Source organism: Juglans regia, chromosome 7 (genome assembly GCF_001411555.2).
Source record: "Juglans regia cultivar Chandler chromosome 7, Walnut 2.0, whole genome shotgun sequence".
In the NCBI taxonomy this organism is placed as follows: domain Eukaryota; kingdom Viridiplantae; phylum Streptophyta; class Magnoliopsida; order Fagales; family Juglandaceae; genus Juglans; species Juglans regia.
The window spans coordinates 3,130,253-3,151,572 of NC_049907.1; the positions used below are offsets into that span (position 1 = coordinate 3,130,253).

The 21,320-nt window shown below is 34.4% G+C and overlaps 3 protein-coding genes across 3 annotated transcripts; 1 reads left to right on the forward strand and 2 right to left on the reverse strand.

Annotated features, from left to right (window-relative positions):
• Window positions 1–7,728: 7,728 nt before the first annotated feature.
• LOC108995388 (thioredoxin-like protein HCF164, chloroplastic) lies at window positions 7,729–9,419 on the reverse strand. Its single transcript, XM_018970961.2, has 4 exons — window positions 9,125–9,419; window positions 8,802–9,005; window positions 8,594–8,697; window positions 7,729–8,170 (listed from the first exon to the last, which is right to left on the reverse strand). Exons 1-4 carry the CDS (start codon window positions 9,296–9,298, stop codon window positions 7,888–7,890), a joined length of 765 nt encoding a protein of 254 aa, XP_018826506.1. The 5' UTR covers window positions 9,299–9,419; the 3' UTR covers window positions 7,729–7,887.
• A 998-nt stretch (window positions 9,420–10,417) lies between these two features.
• Window positions 10,418–11,175, reverse strand: LOC108995381. Its single transcript, XM_018970954.2, has one exon. It carries the CDS (start codon window positions 11,115–11,117, stop codon window positions 10,605–10,607), a length of 513 nt encoding a protein of 170 aa, XP_018826499.1. The 5' UTR covers window positions 11,118–11,175; the 3' UTR covers window positions 10,418–10,604.
• Window positions 10,600–16,919, forward strand: LOC108995363 (protein HGV2). Its single transcript, XM_018970926.2, has 6 exons — window positions 10,600–12,649; window positions 13,259–13,515; window positions 15,023–15,223; window positions 15,364–15,454; window positions 15,636–15,903; window positions 15,990–16,919. The coding sequence occupies exons 1-6, from the start codon at window positions 12,345–12,347 to the stop codon at window positions 16,314–16,316; spliced, it is 1,449 nt and encodes a 482-aa protein (XP_018826471.2). The 5' UTR covers window positions 10,600–12,344; the 3' UTR covers window positions 16,317–16,919.
• The last annotated feature ends 4,401 nt before the right edge of the window (window positions 16,920–21,320 follow it).

Sequence of the window (21,320 nt, forward strand, 5' to 3'; positions counted from 1 at the left end):
TGTGAGTGAGCCGATATAAGCCTGTTGACATATCTTGTGTGTGTGTATTAAAAATAATACGATAAAGACAAGAACTGAATCATATTGTATTAATATCCCAAAGGAAATGTTACATCTTTATGTCATTTGAAACACAAATTACATTAATAGTCTACGCAGTCCTAGATTCCTAACATGAGCCTCGAAGACATATCTTGCTATAGGCTTCGTTAAGGGATCAGCAACCATGCGACTCGTAGAAAGATGTTTCAGAACCACTTCCTTTTGCGCTATCATGTCTCTGATGTAGTGATATCTGATATCTATGTGTTTGGTTCTTCCATGATACTTTGAGTCCTTAGCATATGCGAGAGCTGCCATGCTATCGCAGAATATTGTCACTGGATCTGATGTATCCGTGCCAATAGCATGTTCTGCAGCAATTCAAGAAGCTGTTTGGTTACGGAGGTTCCTCAAGCATTTATATATTCTAAATGGCCATGATTGATACGGTCTAAAGAGGCATTGTTGGGAAAGCAGTTCAACCAAAGTTGAGTGATATGAGTGTAAAGGGAAGACTGTTCAATATCGTATCTTCGATAGTGTTTGCTGACGTCATACAAATGACGCTACATCTTGGTAGCGGCTAAAGGTTGTGTACACATTGAAATATTTGGAGGTAATCAAGCATTGTTCTGAGTTTTTAAACTCAAGAGGGTTCGAAAATGCTTGATCTTGATGCGATCGAATAAGTCTAGGACATTACCAGACACTTTAGGGATGTTACTATGCTGGTCTTCTCTGGGAGAGATTTGGTGTATGTACTCCCTCCTTTCTACAGATGTGCTTGGTGGTCGCACGGCCTATTTATTTGTATGAACAAGATTGAGAACATTAGAGAGATGCTGACCTGGGGTCATGCCCACTGTGTGCGAGTGGGAGATATTAAATGGAGGGGCGCCCACATGGGGCTGACCCCCTCCTGCAGTATAACGCATGGCTTTAAGCCATGCGTTATTTGCTTGTAACGCATGGCTTAAAGCCATGCGTTACTGCCGTTACACATGAATATTGAAGGCTGGCCTTTAAGGCCAGCCGTGCATATATAGTCCTCCTCAATTGTGTTTTTGGCACTATCTGGAAAAAGAACACCATATAAATCTCAAGCATATGCGAGAAAAAAATATAAACTGGAAGCAATTTAAAAAATCGCTCTGATACCAATGTTAGAATGCACAGCGGAAAAGTACCTCAAGCTCAGTTTAAAGAATTGCTCCACAAGTTTTTCCACATTGATAAACTCCAAGCGTTTCCTCTTAGTGGCGAAAGTGTACTACGTAGTATAGAACTAGAGTAACACTTAATCAATCCACAGCCTAAGTATTTTATCAAGAGAGAACAAAAAGAGAGAGAGTCTTTTTTTTTTTTTTTTTTTTTCAGATAGTGCCAAAAACACAATTGAGGAGGACTATATATAGTCCTCCTATGCATGGCTGGCCTTAAAGGCCAGCCTTCAATATTCATGTGTAACGGCAGTAATGCATGGCTTTAAGCCATGCGTTACAAGCAAATAACGCATGGCTTAAAGCCATGCGTTATACTGCAGGAGGGGGTCAGCCCCATGTGGGCGCCCCTCCATTTAATAGTTAACAAACCTAATAGTGAAATAAAAAAGGCAACAGAAAAATAGCTACAGATTCACAATAGCGAAAAAACAAACAAAACAAAGATCAACAAAAACAAAAAATAAAACATGTGAATATCTGTTCTAACGAAAAAAAATTAAAAGAAACAATCATCCATTCATTAATGTATAGATTCACAATAGAAGAGAAAACAAACAAAACAACAAATCTAATATGTGAAGATGTGTTGAGTAGAAGCTCAAACGTACTTTTACTCGACTCTTGAGTAAAAGCTCATCTTGACTGCAGCAAACGCTGTAGAAAACCACGACGATACATTTCATTAATGAATAAAACTTTCAAGAAAAGGTCAAAAGAAAATGGCTGCAAGTATGAGAAAATGTTAAGAGCACAATGAATGAGGTCAGAGTTATATTCATAAAAAGTATATGTGTAGGGATGAAGGTAAACTTGCATCTCAGATGCCCTGCTTCTTGAATACGAGCTCTTTCTGTCACTTGTGACAATGCTGCAAGGGCTGATGATGCAGCAGCAGTAGCAAATGCTTGTGAATCAGAAAATGTGAGGACAAAGGCTTCAATGTGTTTCAAAGCCATCCTTCTAGCCCCATCTAAACTCACACTCTTCGAACTACTTTCTGAGAAAGTCCCTATCAAAGCAAATTCATCCATTCTACAGAAAGTACAACAGAAGTCGTATATATATGCAAATTTCCAAAACAAGTGTAGATAACTCACATGGGGATTATACAACAAAATATTTTAGCAAAGAGTGGCTCATTTTTAGGGGAATTACGATAGGTTTTTAAATTGTTAAGTGTAGGAGAATTGTCTAATTCTAATAACACAAGATTTCATATAATTTTCCAAAAAATATAGAATATGTTTTTTCTGGTCTATAGTTAACAATTATATTTTCTATAGTTACTACAGAAAAATATATTTATAGTATATGTTAACAACAATAGCTTTTTCTGTTGTGTTATTCACGTCCTTTGTAAATTCTCCAAAAATGAAATAGTTAAAAAATGCATGAAACAAAAAACTAAACACATAAACCCAAAACATGCATTTCCACAACATATACAATCCAAATTCCTTCAAAGAACTAAACAATCAAGTGCATAAATTCAAAAAGGAAAAAAAAAGTGTGAACAACTGAATAAAAAAATAAATAAAGTAGAAGTTAAAAAATGCATGAAAGGAAAAAGTAAAACCTAAACCAAAACACTCTCAAAGACCAAAATACCCTCACTTAAACAAACACAAAACAAAACGTTAAAACAGAAGGACAAAAAATAACAAAGGGACCACAACACGAAGGAGGACAAAAAACATTGTTCACGGCCATCACAAATTTGAAACTTTTGATCAATCCTCAAAGTATAAATAAATTAATAATCACATGTTATAACGAAATAGTTGAGAAAGACAAATCTTAAAGTAAAACTCTAATGTGAATGCTATTGTTAGAAACCCTTTACAAAAAATAAACAAAAAGATAATGTTACACAATGGATATATTCACAATTAAAAATAATAAAATAATGCAAACAAATTGCAAAAGGTTGTAAGAGGGGATTTCATCATATTCTTTAATCAGATTTCGTTATTATGCAAATAATCCATGCAAACAAATATTAAATATTTATGCTCAATGAATATTGAACAATCAAAGCCCAAATTGAGAAAGTTAAGAGATACCAACTTGAAATGAAAGGCCAAAACTAATTAGTCGAAAGGTTAAAACTAGTTAGTCATTATAACATCGAATGAAAAAGACAATAATTTACAAGTTCTATCTTCTATACTAAAACAAAAATAAACTAATATATTATAAAATACTTTTATTTTACATTTGTTCAATATATATATTACATATCAAATCTTGGAACATACAAAAAATATAGAAACTAAAAAGAAAAAACCACATCATGTAACCAATATAATAATAATCAACAATAAAATACAAAAAAAAAATCCCGTGTCTCATACGTAACCCTCTCATCAGAGCTGACTGCAACAAGCGAAGTGCATCAAAGCACTCACTTAAACTAGCCTTAAAAAAAAAAAAAAAAAAAAAGGGATCTGCAGCATCAACACACCCACTTAAACTCAGAAAAAAAACCATCAAACAACCATTAAAAGGCCGTGAGATGTATAAATAGAACAAATAAGATCAGAAAAGGCCAGATCTTAATAATTCTCCTATGGTTATAATAGCATGTAGATAAGATAAAGATGAAACTCGAAACACAACATAATAGATCTCTCAAACACAAACTGAGTTCCATCCAATTACACAACAACAAAAAAATCTTTGACACACAACATGCAAATCTATAGGAAAAAAAACCCATCAAACATAAAAAGCAGAGAAAAAACTCAAAGACAAAACTCACAACATGCAAACCCACATGGAACAAAACCCCATCAAACATAAAAAAATAAATATATTTTTTCAAAAACATTTAAATAACAAAAGCAAAGAATAGAAAAAAAAATCAATGAAAACAAACCCAACGCTGCAAATAACAAACCTGAAGAGAGAAAACTCAAACTCAGAGAACTCACAACATGCAAATCCAAAAAAAAAAAAAAACCATCAAACAACCAAAAAAACTGAAGACAAACCATCAACGAAGACAAAAAAATAACTCACAACATGCAAATCTACAAAAAAAAAAAAAATCAACGAAGACAAACCCAACACTGCAAACAACACACTGCAAACAACATGCAAATGTAGAAAAAAAAACCATCAAACAACCAAAAAAATTATATCTTTTTAAAAAACGAAATGAGAACCAAAAAAACCGAGTCCATGAAACGAAAAAATGTGAAAAAAAAATCCAAAGACAAAACTCACAACATGCAAATCCACAGGAAAAAAAATCCCATCGAACATAAGAAAAAATTATATTTTTTCAAAAACATTTAAATAACAAAAGCAAAGAATATAAAATAGACAACTCACAACATGAAAACCCGAAGGAAAAAAAAAATCAAACAACCAAAAAAATTGTATCTTTTAAAAAATCTGTAAATAAAAAAATGAGAAAAAAAAACCCCATCGAGCATAAGAAAAAATTATATTTTTTCAAAAACATTTAAATAACAAAAGCAAAGAAAATAAAATAGACAACTCACAACATGAAAAACCGAAGGAAAAAAAAATCAAACAACGAAAAAAATTGCACGGAAAAAAAAAACACCCAACAACATTAAAAAAAAAAAACCTATGAAAAATATATTTTTTCACAAAAAACTCACAACATGCAAATCTGAAGAGAAATTTTTTTTTTCTCAGAAAATCAAAAGATACAAAAAACCCACAACATGCAAACCCACAACATGCAAATGTGAAGAGAAAGTTTATTTCTTCACAAATGAACTGCACCCCAACATACAAACTCATGTAAAATCTCCAAACGAATGGCACCTAAAAAAGAAACCCAACAAATCCGTGTAAAATCTCCAAACTAACAACACCAAAAAAAAAAAAATAGAGAAGCCAGGGAGAGAGCATCACTTTCAGAGAGAAAAACCAGAGAGAGAAGTCGTGAGAAGACGATGCAAAGATGCAGAGAGAGAGAAGACACAAAGATGCAGAGAGGAGATAGCGTCACTTTCAAAGATAAAAGCGAGAGAGAGAAAGCAGAAATATAAAATCCAGAGAGAGCGTTAGAACAGAAGGATAAATCTTGGGAAGGAAAAAAAAAATCAAAAGACCAAAACACCCTCAAAGACCAAAATACTCTCAGTTAAACGGACACAAAATGTTATAACAGAAGGATAAAAAAAAGAAAACACACAAAAAACAGACTGCAATACAGAGGACGACAAAAAATACTGTTCACGACTATCCACAATTAATATATATAGTATATATATATATATATATTATCGTCGGTATTGTGCATATGGGTGATATTGTTAAGATATAAAATAAATAATAAAATTTACGTATTTTTATTAGTTTAAATTTTTGAGACAAGTGATAATTTTACACATATATCGTTATATATATATATATATATATATATATATATATATATGTATATGTATGCATATCAACAACGTGATAAACTGTCGTGTAAGAGCACCATATATAGATCATCATGTACAACGTACGCACCTTCCTGAAGAGCAAAGAGGGCAGCAAGTACCAGTGAAAGAATAGCCAAACGAAAAGCAAGGGTTTTTGTGGTCATGATTCTTGAATTTGTGAGAAAGCACGTAAGCAAGCGTGGGTGTCCTGATCCAAGAAGTCGTTTAATATGTATAGCATTCCATCAAATAACGTTCTTACTTTTTTTTATTAAAAAAAAAAGGTAACGTTCTTAATTATGGCGGCAATTAGGAAAAATTAATGAAAAAATTTATCGCATTCAAATTTCAGGGAATGCACTAAATATAATTTCTCATCAATATTTACCAAATTTAATTAAGACATTAAATTTGAATTTTAGAAATAAAAATAAAATATTGAAGTGGAAAATTTACGATTCATGAATTTAAAAGCAATATATCATGTACACCCTGACAATATGTTCAAATTATTTTGCAATATGACATTAGTTACATACAGCTTGCATTTCTCAAATTGCTCGGATGATCATATGGACATAATCACTACTAAGCCATGCGATCGATAGAATATATATATCTCATAACTAATTTTCCATTTTATTTGCAAAAATGCTATTACTCTCGAAAGTAATTCCTTCTGCATTCGAGAAATTCTCTCCAGCTCTATGCAGAGAGGAGCATATGAGTCGATATGCAAAATGATCTATGTTGATTGTTCTTTGAATATTTTGGTCTGTGGATTATAGTTTTTGTTTTTTCAAAATCTCAAGCCAACAAATTTATCGATTGCACCACGCTCATGATAGAGACTGGCCTCCGTATCAACGAGTGCGAATGTCCTCGCCATCAACGTGGTCCGTCGCACACCGAATCCCAGAACGGTATTGGTGCGGTCAGTCCAACACCCTCACCTGACCAAGGGGTTCGGGTTTACACCCCTCATTGCACATACAAAAGGAATATGTAACTGACCAGGTACACACAAAATTACAGTCATTCTCATTATTCCAAAGTTCCCTTGAGTTAACCTGACGTTCTTATAGTTATGGTTCGACAAGTAGAAAAAATGGGAAGTTTATAGAGATTTTGTTTTTGTTTTTCATGTCTTTTAGAAAGATCTCTAAATTAAGTAGTCTATTAATCCTAGGATTTTGAATTAGATGGTAAATAGATGCACATAGCAACTTATTTTCTCAAATAAGCCCAAATACCACAGAGGACTAATAACGTGGATGAGGCTACTAGCTAAAAGGGTCAATTTTTCCTGAAATTCTTCCTTCAGTTTCCAGTATTCTATCTTTTCCTATTCCTACCAAAAATTCTCCCTATTAGTACTCGCTCCGCAAGCGGACTAGAGTGGCTTAAGAAAGAAAGGGCACTAGAGTGTTTTACTGGACAGTAACAACAGATTTCTTGTTCTTGACGGGGATATTCAAGAACTTGTAAACAGATTATCTGAGACACGGTTCAAGGAGACCAGAGAATGTTACGATTGATGAACAGATCCGTTCTTTAGAGAGCTAGGAATCTGTTAAAGCAGGGCAGCAACTTGCTTTAGGAAATAAACGATAGGAAATAATATTTCAAATGCGACATTTTCAAGCTGCAGGTTAAAGAATAAAGAGTGTCAAGATTCAATCCCGGCCCGGATCAAATGTAGAAACAACTAAACTAGGTGCCTAGACTTTTATGTTTCAACCAAAAAACAATGGCAATTCACTCTATACCCATCAAACTTCAAAGGGCTTGCATTGCATTTAGAAGGAGGTTTAGTACAGTTCTATATCATGCAGTTACTTTTCACCAAAGATTCGGGGAAAAAAACATATATCTAGAGATTTCTAAAGAAATATGGTTCTGGGCAGCTACAAAGTTCCCTCAGCTTTTAGATATTTATTAACCAGCATGGTCCAATCGGGTCAAATGGGTGCACTAAGACGCGTCCCAAAGCAGCAAACCCAGGAGTTATGTATGGTGATTTCACTTCTAGGTTTCCTTGTATAAAAGACCTCTAACAGAATGCATAAAAGATTATTTTCCATTACATTACAAACTTGTTCACAAAAAGTACAGAAAGTGTATAGAATGAGTAAATGGGAGACTACCTCCTACATGCATTACCAGTGATGAATTGACAGTTTGTATCCCGCAGGGGAAGGTAACATCTGAGTCTACCCATGACTTCGAGGATCGACAACTTGGTGTGCCTTCCTTGATTCAGCACTCGAATACTGTCCCACAACACGGGCATGGGGAATGGATTCTTCCCCACGTGCTAAGGCATTCACATTCTCAAGCAGGTACCGGCCTGGAAGCCTGCCAACTACATTGCCCTCCTCATTCCCATTCCTATCTAGGAATGCAAAGTGAGGAATACCCTCAACGCCAAACTCGTCAAGCTCCTGTTCCCATTTCGTGTTGTCAACATTCAGCATAACAAAATTCACACGGTCCCTGCGTAAGAAGAGATAAGTAGGAATTGGTTCAGAAAAAGTGAGAAGTGATTTAAAAACCATCCATGAATGCAATATGTAAATTTCAAGCATCATTCCCAAATCATATGTAGTAAATAAACATGCTATCCAAATATCCTAACTTTTTATAGTTATTGGAGGTTCACGTGCAATGAAAATTCCGAGAAAGAGTAGAAACAACAAAATTAGCTATTGGGTATCACATAATTAGTCTCAAATTGATTAAAAGCTTAGAGTTAAGGCCGTATATCCAATATGTAACATCAAGGCCTCATTAGCAGCCTTCTCGGTCCCAGCAATAATCTAAGCTTTTGCACAAAGATACTCGAGCAATATATAACATGTGCTTGGTTGTTTACAGAAACAGAGGGAAAACATTCCAAGCGTTGAAGATCATTCTTACTTGAATTGTTGCTCAACTTTGTAGACATCTGGAGCTAATTCCCGGCATACTTCGCACCAATCTGCGTAAAATTCCACAACAGTGGGCTTCCCATTTGAAAGAGCCTGAAACACCAGCCAAAGATAATGTAAAGCAACACCATTCTGAACAAATACAACAGCAACAATATGACATGAAAGCCAAATAAATAAACATTACACAAAGAAACCTCTTCGTAAGGCAATGCGGCGGCAGATAGGTCCTTCAAAGAAACACCGAAATCTAGTCGGGCCGACAAGAAAAGCCCCAGCGCAGCCAGAGTAGAGACCACTGCTATCTGCTTGTTGATGCCCTTGTTTGGGAATTCCGGAGGACCATTCTCCACGGAGGAACTTGTTGCTTGGGCATCGGTATTGCCATCAACCAACTTTTCCTAAATAAATCCACAAAAGCGAAACAAGTAAGGACTTTCCAAACGAGGATACGACTTGGGGTACCAGGAGGAGTGGGATTGGCAGAAGAAACTAAAGAATGGGAAATTAAAGAACATACCGACGAGGAGGTCTCGACTTCCGGCTTTGTTTGGCAGCAAGCTATGCTTCGAAGTTTATGGGTCTTGTTGGGGTAGTGAAGAGGGGTGGTCTTCATGAGCCGTGAAGATTGAGGGGTTCGAAAGGTGGGTCGGAATCTATGGAGGCCGACGGAGCTTGAGGCGACGCGAGCCATTGAGATAATTGGGTGCAGATTTTTGAAGTAATTAACTATTAGGAGCCCAAACCGCTAGCCGTACAGTGCTCTGTTTTTTTGGAGATAAGATATGTTTACAAGGTTTTGAGGAGTTTTTGACCAAACGTACTGAAAAAACAGATGACTTGTTCTAAGCTATTACGCTACTGTTTGTTTTTTCCTCATGAATTGTTAGGCTAGCAAGGTTTTGATAGTCATAATAATCATATAATAAATGAGAAATAATATTTGTATTTTTAGATATATAATTTTCTCATATTTTTTAAATAAATAGATAAATTTATAATTCACATGAAATAAATTATTCTTTTAATAATAGATTTCATATTTTTTAAAAAGAAATGAGTGTAACGTATACGTAATAAAATTGTATATAACATTACTCATAATACAATATTAAGATGGTGATTTATTTAATTATATTTTTTATATCCACCAATTTAGAATTATTGCATCTTTGTAGACTTTGTTAGGATTTTTTTAGGATTGCCATGACATTATAACTCTATCTTAATAAGAAGGAAAATATACTTTCAGAAAAAAAAAAAAAAGGAAAATACTATTTTTATGGACTATGAATACAAATTTCAAGACAATAAGACAAACACTCTCTGTCATGTCGTCTCATTTCCTATGCTTTATTTTTTGTTTCCTTTTAATTATATCATTTTACACTTGGCAAATTTTTGAATATATGTCCATCCATATAAAATAGAGCTATAAATAAACAAATTTGCATGCCAAACGTCTAAAATGAATTTGATTAAATTTAAATTCGGCTCAACTGATATATTAAATAAATGAATAATACTAGATACAGTCATGAAATATATAAATATCATATAATTATTTTAAAAAGAATAAAATTTATTATTAAAAAAATTAATTTTTTTATATAAATTTTATATTTAATTTTTTTTTAAAATTACACGACACTTGCGTACTCCACGATTACATATATCAAAGACTATTAAAAATCTATAGATAAAGTTTATGATATAATCTATTTGTCAAAACTAAATAACTAGTGGAATCAGACTCATTCAATATTGTTCATAAATATAAAATATAATTGTGCAAAAAAATAAAGAAAGTAGAGATAATCAAAACAAGACTTTAAACTAGTGGAGCAGTCTCGTCGATCGAAGTACACAAATGTTGAAGATAGTTTCTTCATATACACGAGGAATTTATCACAACAAATTAACAAAAATTACAAACCACAAAAATAGTTTCACAACTGATTGAAATTCAACCACCGATCATTCGTGGTTGTTTACATGAACTACGATTTCTGAGCCTCGGGCCCCAATATACCATTCACGATCGAAGTAGCAATCAATATCCCGACGACCTCCGCTCCCGCCACCACTCCCGCCTGCGCCAACCCTCCGAAACTGAGTACCGTTTCGATCCCTTTCTCCGCCTTTTGGATTCCCTCCTCCGCCGTTTCTATCCCCTTCTCTGCCGTCACGAATCCTTTCTCCACCGTTTCTATTCCCTTTTCCGCCGCTTCAAATCCCTCCTTTACTATCTCCTCCGCTTCCTTCTCAGCATCTTTCAGTTTCTTCCTCAATCCAAACAGCGGAATGTCCACCGCATTCGATGGCCGCTCTATCGCCGTCAAAGCCGACGACGCCGCTAGCAGGGACAACAACTGTCTCCTTCCGGATGGAACGGTAGTTGTGCGACGTATTGGCGCGGGTTTGGAGGCTTGCGCCTTGCAGGAGATAAGGGGCGCATCGCGCAGACGGCCGTGTGAGAGGGTTTGGAGCAGCGGTGAGATTGTGGAAGCCATGGGCGCTGTGGTGGGACTATGCTGATCCTCAAGCGTTTATGTGGTCAGGCATTTTTTAAGAAGTCACCATTCCAATATTACCCTCGTTTTTCTGTGAACTAGCAGAACGAGAGTGGCGAGACGTATGGCTGATATAGACATTTACATTTGTTGATTAATTATTATTATTATTATATAGATTGTGGGTCTTGCACCATCAGACGTTGGCATTTGTTGATTAGTTATTTAAAAGAGCACACAAGAAGCTTTGTTTATTTACTTTAGTTCTAAAAATGAGAATTTACCAATCTATTGGAAGTTGGAACAATAGATATTGGTCGGAAAATGTTTGGACCAATTTGTTTAGATAATATGAGAAAAATAAGTAAATAAAGAATTTAAAAAAATATATATTTATACAATTCAATTTTTATTTTATATGTTCAAAAGTAATTATTTTTATAACTAAAAAAACTACTCTCTCTCTTTGTAAGTATATTTATAGATCAATAATATTTGTAATTATGAACTGTGTAAGTCCTGTACACTTTATTTAAAAAAAAAAATATCTCAAATCTACATAAAAATATTATTTTTTAATCATAAATTTCGTTTTTTTCAAATGAAGTACTAGAAATTTATACATTTTAAGAATCATATTTATATAAGAAATAATATAAAAAAGAACAAAATAACTATACCTTTTTATAAATGGTATTTTTATTTTACAAAATATCATTGACTAGAAAGAGCTCTCTTGTTGTTGCCTCTTGAAAAATATTGATTTATAAAATTTTTTTATAAAAAAAAATTAATATTAGTTGAGATGGTATATCTAAAATTCTTCCAAATCTCACTTCTCTTATTAATAATAAATTTATTTTCATTTATTTTCTCTTTTAGCATTCTAAATTTATTTTTATTAGATGTCTATGTACTATGTAGATCTAAATTTATGAAAAATTTTATTCATTATTTTACATATTACATACTAAATTTTTTTTTATTATTATTATTTTTTTTTTATCAAAATGTGAGATGAATGAATGATGAGTAAAAAAATTTAATTAATTTAAAAAATGTAAAATTAAAAAATTAAAAAAAAATTATAATGCGCGATGTGTGATGACTCCTTGACTGATGAGGATGAGTAGCAAACGAATTTATTTGCCCTTTTGCTTTTTCCGCTCAAAGGGTTTTTGAAGCAAAGAAACGAACCCTCCTATTTTCCCCGAAGCAAACGTAGCAATGGCTGAAGAGGCTCCAGCATCAGAAACCTCGGTTACAATGGCAGCCCCTGAAGTGGACGAAGCCTTAGCTCCGAACGCTCAGGAAACCCGCACCTCGAACGAGGCAACCATAGAGTCCAACGCTCAGGGGGGCACCGAGTCCACTTGCAACAACAACAACAACGCAGCTGAGACTTCTTCCGAAGGAGATCGAGAAAAATCGTTGGAGTTCGCGGACCAGTTGATGGATAGGGGATCCAAGGCCATCAAGGATAACGATCTAGACGAGGCCGCCGAGTGTTTCAGCCGTGCCCTAGAGATTAGGTTTGGCTTTCAATTGTCGGTTTTCTTTTTCTTGATACCATTTGGTTGTTTCCATGGACTTTAATGGCTAAATCTACGTGAATATTAATGAAAAATTATTACTTACCAAAAAAAAAAAAAAAAAAGAGGGGGGAGGAAATAGTTTGGTAGAATTTTCTGGGAAGTTTGAGGCGCGTGTTTCTTTTCCTTTAAATTATGTGAAGTTTAGTATAGGGTTTGTTTCTTTTGCTCAACGAATGGATTTAGGAAAGTTTCTTATGGGTATTGCACATGTCTTCGGTGCTTTTGTTCTGTAATTAGCGTCTTCGTTTATTTGTTGGTGAGTGCTCCTTTTGTCATGGGGTCTAATGATGTGTGATTTTTCTAGTATTGCTTGAGCTTCAAGTATCATAAAAGATGGTATAACACATTTTGAAAGCATTAAAGAGTTAAAATCAGTCTAAGCATAATCTCGAAGTCATATTTAATTGGATTTTAATAATAAATGCATCTTATAATGCTCCATTTCCCTTGATTCGATTTATTTGGGGGAGTTACAAAGGAAACTTTTTTCCGTCTTTATAATTCCTCTACAATAAATGGTTTACTGGCAGTTCTATTTGAAATTAGGGTCGCACACTATGGTGAACTTGCTCCTGAATGCGTCCGTGCATACTATAAATATGGATGTGCACTGCTGTACAAAGCTCAGGATGAGGCTGATCCATTGGGTGCTGTACCTAAGAAGGAGAGTGATTCTCAACAAGACTCTGCTAAAGATGGATCTGTTAAGAGTGCTATAAACAGGGAATCTACATCAGCTTCTGTTTTGGATAATGTTGAAGAGGAAGGGAGTACGAATCATCAGGATGGAGCACCAGATAATGGTTGGTATCTTTCCTGTCATGCTTGATAATTTAATTTAGTTAAGATCAGATTTGTGGAAGATTTTTCTTTTGGTTTTGGTTATAAATGAAGCAATGCACTAGCCTCAGTACATCGATGGTGCACGATTATGTGTCAAACTCATTTATGTGAAGTGATATCTAATGTATGACGTGTTGGAAGAAATTCTCATAACATATCAGCACTTAGGAAAATTGGTTGTATCCATTTCTGTATTTCTGTCTGATATTTCTGTAGCTGCTTGCAAGGATTCCGGTCACCTGTTTCCCAAAGTTGAACTTGATGACAAAAAATGTCTTTCAATATGGAATATTTTTTAGGGTTATCGCCATGTTCACTTTCACGTGTTTTTGCATGACCACAAACTAGACTGAAGGTACTGATGTGTATGTTATATAAGGTATGCTCTTAGGCAAATAAATATGACTGTATCTCCAAGTTGAAGAACTTTAATCTGGCAACTGTTCTTTCTTTGTTAATTATAAGGGGAAAAAATCTGTGCTTTCTTTGTTGGAATCTGATAGCAATGTCCTTGTCTAATTTATTGCATGTATCTTACCTGATTTTTATCTGAGTCTTTTACAACATGCAACGTGCTTTGGACAAATGTGTTTCATTCAATATGATTTAAACAATAAACTTATATGTACATAATTGGAATGACTTGTTATATGTAAGGTACCATGCTATGCAAGATTATTAGCTATAACTGCTTCTCAACTAGTTGTATGATGTCGATGAAGGGGTTGCACTTAGTGTTTGTATGCATGTGTGTGCACACTTACTCTGGTGGCTTACAGAATCTGGTTTTCATTAGTAGCTGGTGTCTGGTTAGCAACTCATCTGACGGTCATTCCCATCAGTAACATACTGAGAATATCGAGGAAAATCCACATGCTCTGTTCTGCAATTATATTGGCTAGCCAATTTGGATATTGCACCTTGAAAATACTAATCAAGTATGTGTAATGTTGAATACTATTTGACTCTCTACATCACAAAGATGTGCCTGCTTTTTTGCACCCATGGGCACACAAAAGTTACCCATGGAGAGTATGTGTGACTAGCTGAAGTTTGAATGGATCTAGGTGGAGGTAGACTTAGATGCTCTAGCGCTTTTTTTAAGGAACATTCTGCATACCACACTCTTATCTCACTTTTGTCCTACTATGATGAGGTGACATTACTCATCATAAAAGTAAAGGATGATCCAAGGGTCATAAAAGTACCACATTTTACATAGTGGGATGGGATTGTGATATGTAGAATTACTCTTTTTTTAATGAGTATCTAAATGCTATAACTAATGCTGGCTTACACAATATTTTTGTATATGACACTGAGACATGACATTCATCTTTCCCATTATCGTTTTCAGTTACTCTCAACAAGTTTAAACTTCCCCTCATTTTTGTCACCATCGTTTGAGAGAGTGTCTACGGATTAGTGTTTTTTACACTCTCACAAGGTATATTTATTCTGGTGCAGTGTCGAGTGGAAAGGACCAAGAAGAAGAAGATGAGGATAGTGATGGTGAGAATCTGGCTGAAGCAGATGAGGATGAGTCTGACCTTGATTTGGCATGGAAAATGCTAGATGTTGCGAGAGCAATTGTAGAAAAACACTCAAATGACTCAATGGAAAAAGTGGACATATTATCAGCATTGGCAGAAGTGGCACTGGAAAGAGGTTTGTCTAGTATTTTAGGTTTGGGGATATCTTTATTATATTGCCTTTTTCTTTTCGACTCCACATTTTTTTGGTGGATTTCTCTGAAAGCCTCCTATAAGTCTTAATGATGGATTATGTCTTTGCTATGCTCCATGTAGAGGACATCGAAACTTCTCTCAGCGACTACCAGAAAGCACTATCTCTCTTAGAACGGCTGGTTGAACAAGACAGTAGACAGATAGCTGAACTGTATCCTTTTCATGATAAAAAGACTCCTTTGTTTTGAGGCATCAATTTCAGAAGTTGCTTCAGACCTTATTTTCATGCATAGATGTTTTCAATGAATGGATATATGTGGTGAGCTTAAGATTTAATAAGCACTAAAGTATATAAGTTCCCAATGAGTGACAACCTTAACTTTAGAATTCAGGAATTTCCGGATCTGTTTGTGTCTGGAGGTTGGGTCCCAACCACTGGAAGCCATTCCATATTGCCAGAAAGCTATATCGGTTTGCAAGTCTCGAGTGCAGCATCTCATGAATGAAGTAAATGGTGCCTCGGAATCAACAATTTCCTCATCTGCTTCTGAGCTAGATCAGGGTGGCAACTCCAATGTTTCTCATTCTGATAATTCTGCAACAGATAAAGGAGCAGAGATTGGAACACTCAATGACCTCTGTGGTGAGCTGGAGAAGAAGGTATGTTTATATTTGTGCAAGGAAGTCCATTCTTAATTTCATATGTTACTTTATCCTGACTGTATCATCCATCCTTGGATTTGCAGCTTGAAGATCTTCAGCAACTGGCCCTTAATCCAAAGTCAATCCTCGCTGAAATTCTAGGGTTTGCGTCTGTTAAGTCAAGTGGCAGTGAAAAGAGTGCGTCTCCAGCAGTGTTGAACTCCTCACAGATGGGTACTGCTAACAGCAAGGGAGATTTTGACTCCCCAACCATTTCCACTGCTCACACAAATGGGTCTTCTGAAGTCACGCATCTGGGTGTGGTAGGAAGAGGAGTCAAGCGTGTGAACTCAGTCACAGCAGAATCAAGTCCAACGAAGAAACCTGCATTGGATTCATCAGAAAATAAAGGTGATAGAAAAACCTCTTGAAGGTTTTGCATTATGGCAGCCTTTGTTTGGGAAAGGTACTCCCAAAGTATGGATGATGCGGTACCTCTCGATCTTATCACAAATTCCATGCCATGCCATTAAAATTGCTTACATAGGCATTAGTTTTTAATGATATGGCATCTTGTGACAGGATGAGAGTAGCACGTGTCCATATTTCAAGACTACCTAATAATTAATCCTTTCTGTAGATGACTTGAATTGGTTACAATTGATCAATGGCAAACTCCTTGATTCCCGATAGTTAGTTGTGTGGAACGAGGGTACAATGCTTGTTTTGTAAGGTAGGATTCATGGGTGACCTTGCTGTAAGGATTTCACTATGGTGTTGAGAAGATACTCTCATTGTATCGTCCAGAAGTTTTGATGTCTTAGATTGTCAGTTGATTGTGCTAGTTATTGTTAGAAGAAACTCTTGCAGAGCCATGACGTGCTGATCGGATGGTGCATGCTCTAACAAGCACTAAGCTTTCTTTTGTTTCAATTGCATCCTTCATCTTTACCTACACAGTGTGATATATCCCATTAAGATATTAGCATCACGTTTTGTGATCGTTTATGGGAGTTTCCATTATGTTTTTGTTTCGAGTTTTCTTTTCTATTCTGAGTTAGGTGCTGTTTTTTCTTTTTGTTGTTTTCCCTTCCAAAACAACTAATCCAGAAAATAGGTCGAGTTCCTGTTTTTTATTTTTGTTGTTTTCCTTTCCCAAATAAATAAACCAGAAAACAGGTCGAGTTCCTTAGATTTCTCGCCACGCACTCGTCCATTGGATTTAGGTTATGTTGCTGCTTGCATATAAGTTGTCTGCTTGAACATCCAAAGGGTAGAAGAGCATTTGTTTTTTCAATGAGATATTACCACATTGAAACAATCCAAAATTTGAAGCTTTATATCGTTGTAGCCAATAGCAAAAGGGAATCAACTACCAAGCGCTTTGGATACGAACAGATGAGTGAATTACCATGCAGAGCGTTGCCTTCAACGGTAAGTAATCTGGTCCTCTCAGTAGGAGGCCAGTGACTAAAGACAGGAAAAGGGTGGAGATGGCGGAGATCTCAAGGTATAGAGAGGGATATAAAATTCACTCAGATGGAAAAAAATGAAGTGAAGCACCATTAATCCATTCCTAGAAACCTTAAAAGGTCGAAGAGTGTTCTCCCCCGTATTGTGTTTCAGGGTGGATTGCAAGCAATGTGGGAAATACTCCTGGAGTGGATGTGGGAAGCACTTGACTACCCTCTATGCAAGCATCGATGAGGGTAAACATTGCATGTGCCGCTCCTGGCCTGGAGTTGTAATCCCCTCCAAGGACACCAACACCAAGCTTCCATTGCAGGGATCTTGTTCATCCACCAAGGTATAGCTATAATATCTAAGTAGAAAATGGTTACAAATGTGACATTTAATTTGGTTATTGATTTGTAAGCGAATCAAGGGCTCTCAACCTTCTCTCCTTTTGTCATTTGATAATCAAACGATCGAGTATTTAGCGTAAAATATAGCACATTTTGGCATTATACTTCTATATGTGATTATATTAGTAAGGGAAATTATCAAAACACTCCAAGTTTCAACTAAATGCATACTATCATTTTCAAGTGAAATGGAGATGATTCTTATCCGATGTTAGAATACATATGATATTCCATACGCTGAGATATGTGATACAATAGATCGTTTTTGAGTTATCGACATTCCCAGTAGCATCTATGTGCGCAAGAACAATACTAGGGGCAAATCTTTGTTGGAGAACGATGAAAATGTATATCATATTAATGAGGGAATTATCAACCACACATCTTTAATAAATTCTAGTTTTTCATTCCATCTGACTTCTGAACCCAAAAAATAAAAGAAGCATAAATGGTAAGATGAGCTCTAAATTTGAAGGCAAAATAGGACAAATAAAAACTGTTAAATAAGGTTAAATCGAATTACTTCAAGGAGTGAAATTCCTACAAGGTCGGATATTTACTTGTCTTATAGTTCACGTCACTTTGTTGTTTACACTTCTATGTCGTTTAAGAGGCTACTAGAGTCTCCTAGAAAATTCTACGCTTCAAGATCAAGAGATCTATATATTATTTCTCATAGAAAATAAAGAGAGAGAGATTAGAATTTTTATCTTTTTCATGACTCTTTTTTATAATATATGTATTCTTATTTAAAGAGTCTTCACTCTTAAAAATTAATTAACTTCCTTAAATTTGTGAAAGTTAAATAACTTCTCTAAAATAATGATAGTGGTAAGGAGTTAATAAATAACTTCTACACCCATATAGACACTACTTGATTATAGGAGTTATCCACTACCAACATCAAATCAGGCTATAATGTAAGCCAATAAACTCGAAGAAATACTGCTTTGATTGGATAATCTGCATTTTGCTTTTTTCAAATATGGATTTGATGGCCCTGTAATTGGCTTGTTGATGTTGCTTTTTGCAGGAAAAGTAAAATCTGGAAGATACCTTTGGATTCTTTGGGGGAAGTATTATTATTATTATTATTATTTATTTTCTAAAGTTAAAAGAGTCCATAGTGGGGGGCTCTGCATAAATAATGAAGACAGTGGGAAGTCTCAGTTGGATGTAATCATGTCCTGCCAATAGTCTTTTTGCTAAGAGTTCGGTCTCTCTCAGTCTCTGCTGAGATTGATATCAATAATGTAATGTGGGTATATGGTCAACATTTGTTGACCAACTGCTAACCTGCATTTCATTTCCAAAGTGTGTATGGATTAAGTAATAAAGAATCAAAGATACTTCCTCTAATCTTGTGCAGAGTGCTCAATTGCTTCATCTTCCCGCACTAGCCATGGTTTTGCTGTTCTTTTCGATGCTTTCTCGTGGTATTTGTGCTCCCTTCCTTAATAACAGTGTCTTAATTAATGATATTTTGAAAGTGTGTGTGAGAGATCAGAGATATTTTGAAAGTTAGACATGAATTGGGTTCCTGAATTTCATCCACCACCATAGAAACAAGTGGCCTGAAATGATCTGTTGATGACTCTGGAAAGTTCGGACTTCAATGCATGGTTTGGCTTTATATTGTCGTCTGATTGAGGGAGTAATTCTATTTATAACGGCAAAATATGTAAAGAATAAATATAGATAGAAATTATTATTAAAAGTATTTATTTTGTATATATGATGTGACATTATTTAGATTATATATATTTTCAAGTAAGTATTGAGAACAATCAACTAAAAGTAGCTACCCAATGAGTATAAAATATGTACTGCTATAGTGACTTCTCTCTAGTATTACTTATATATAAATGTTTCGTTATGATTTAAAAAAATAAAATTTATTATTTATCTGACTCTCATATTTTATTTTATTTTTTTTAAAATGATTACGACGGCATAATTTATAATTACAAATATCGTAATAGGCGGGTGCACCCAAATTATAACTAGGATTACTCACTCGTCTACAACCTGTGCTTCCTTTTTGTGCATTGTGTTTGAATGATTAGTTACCCTAACCACGTGAATACAGTGATTAATGTGGGACTTTTTTTAATCATCTCTCCATCTTTATAAATCCCATTCAAATACAATTATGATATCAGAAGATTCAGCTTATAATGAGTAGTGGACAACTTTGTAGGTTTGTCTTCCATAACCACTGCTATTGGCATCATCATCATCATCATCATCATCATCATCATATATAATTCTTCTAATAATGATTTGACTTAAAAAATCAACAATTATCCACAGTTTTAAGATTATGAGGGAAAGTCTAACCAATCGATTATAGGAACGGATCTCTTAGATTATACATGATATTTATAATCATGAGTTTTACGTGTAATCATTTTCACGTATTTTTTATATCATTTTATTAATGTGGTTAACTAAAATAATTATTTTATATTAAAAAAATAAATTAGTCAATCACATTAATAAAATGCATAAATAAAAATGACTGCATATAAGATTTTTGTATAATCATTAAATAAACTTTTAAGGCAATATTAAGTTAAAGGTTACAGTGTGCAAGCGCCGCACGCTCTTATTAAAAAATATGGATAAATATGAGACTCACATAAAAAAAGATTTTATTTTTAATGATGGACTCTACTCTTTTTCAAATAAAGTGCACGACGCTTACACACTCTATAATTGTATCTAACATTACTCTCAACTTACAGTTTTACATACAATATCCATTTTATCAGTTTTATTTTTAAATTCAAATTTTAACTTTGGGTCATGCTACAGCCCCAGTTGGGGGCTCTCGCTGGGGTATAATATTGTTTTACATGTGTTTTTAAGTTATTTTTTATATAGATTTTTTAATATTTAAAAAAAATAAAATAAATTTAGAACATCATTAAAAAAACACTTCCTTAATCAGAAAGTAAAAAAAAAAAAAAAATCATTAAAAAATACTTCCTTAATCACGAAATAAAATAAAAAATTATAAAAAATATTTTTTTATAATTTTTTATTTTACTTCGTGATTAAGAATATATTTTTTAATAATATTATGATTTTTTTATTTTTTTTAAAATATTTAAAATTATTAAAAAAAATTTATGTAAAAAAAACTTAAAAAAACACATAAAAATACACTTACTAGAATCCAGCGATAGCTCCTAACGGAAGTCCTTAGCGGAAGATTTAGCATTTTTCTTTAAATTTTAAATTTCATAATTGACATGTAATACTATCAATAACTCACAGGTAGTACTATGCAAGTACAAGATTTAATAAAAAACTCCAATAATCTCAATCTATAGATGACTTAACTCGTTTTCTTTTCCTTTGAACTGTATGCATATATATTAATGGTTCTAAACTGTCCAAAGAGGTATTTCACCTTATATGCATGATTTGATATAGAGGACGTTACCCTACCTTCCATGTCACCTCATTAATATGGCTATAAATGCTTGGAAGGGCGGGGACACGGGTAGATATGTTGATATAAATGAAAGCAAACAGCTTGATTTCGTATCAGACGGTTCAGAC

Excerpts from the sequence above, each read along its gene's own strand:
- LOC108995388 (XM_018970961.2), bottom strand. The coding sequence starts at position 9,298 with ATGGCTCGCGTCGCCTCAAGCTCCGTCGGCCTCCATAGATTCCGACCC. Across the intron at positions 9,006-9,124 it reads AAGTCGAGACCTCCTCGTCG|GAAAAGTTGGTTGATGGCAA; the intron begins GTATGTTCTTTA and ends GGATTTATTTAG. Across the intron at positions 8,171-8,593 it reads AAAGTTGAGCAACAATTCAA|GGACCGTGTGAATTTTGTTA; the intron begins GTAAGAATGATC and ends CTTCTTACGCAG.
- LOC108995381 (XM_018970954.2), bottom strand. The coding sequence starts at position 11,117 with ATGGCTTCCACAATCTCACCGCTGCTCCAAACCCTCTCACACGGCCGT.
- LOC108995363 (XM_018970926.2), top strand. The coding sequence starts at position 12,345 with ATGGCTGAAGAGGCTCCAGCATCAGAAACCTCGGTTACAATGGCAGCC. Across the intron at positions 13,516-15,022 it reads GGATGGAGCACCAGATAATG|TGTCGAGTGGAAAGGACCAA; the intron begins GTTGGTATCTTT and ends ATTCTGGTGCAG. Across the intron at positions 15,904-15,989 it reads GTGGTGAGCTGGAGAAGAAG|CTTGAAGATCTTCAGCAACT; the intron begins GTATGTTTATAT and ends TTGGATTTGCAG.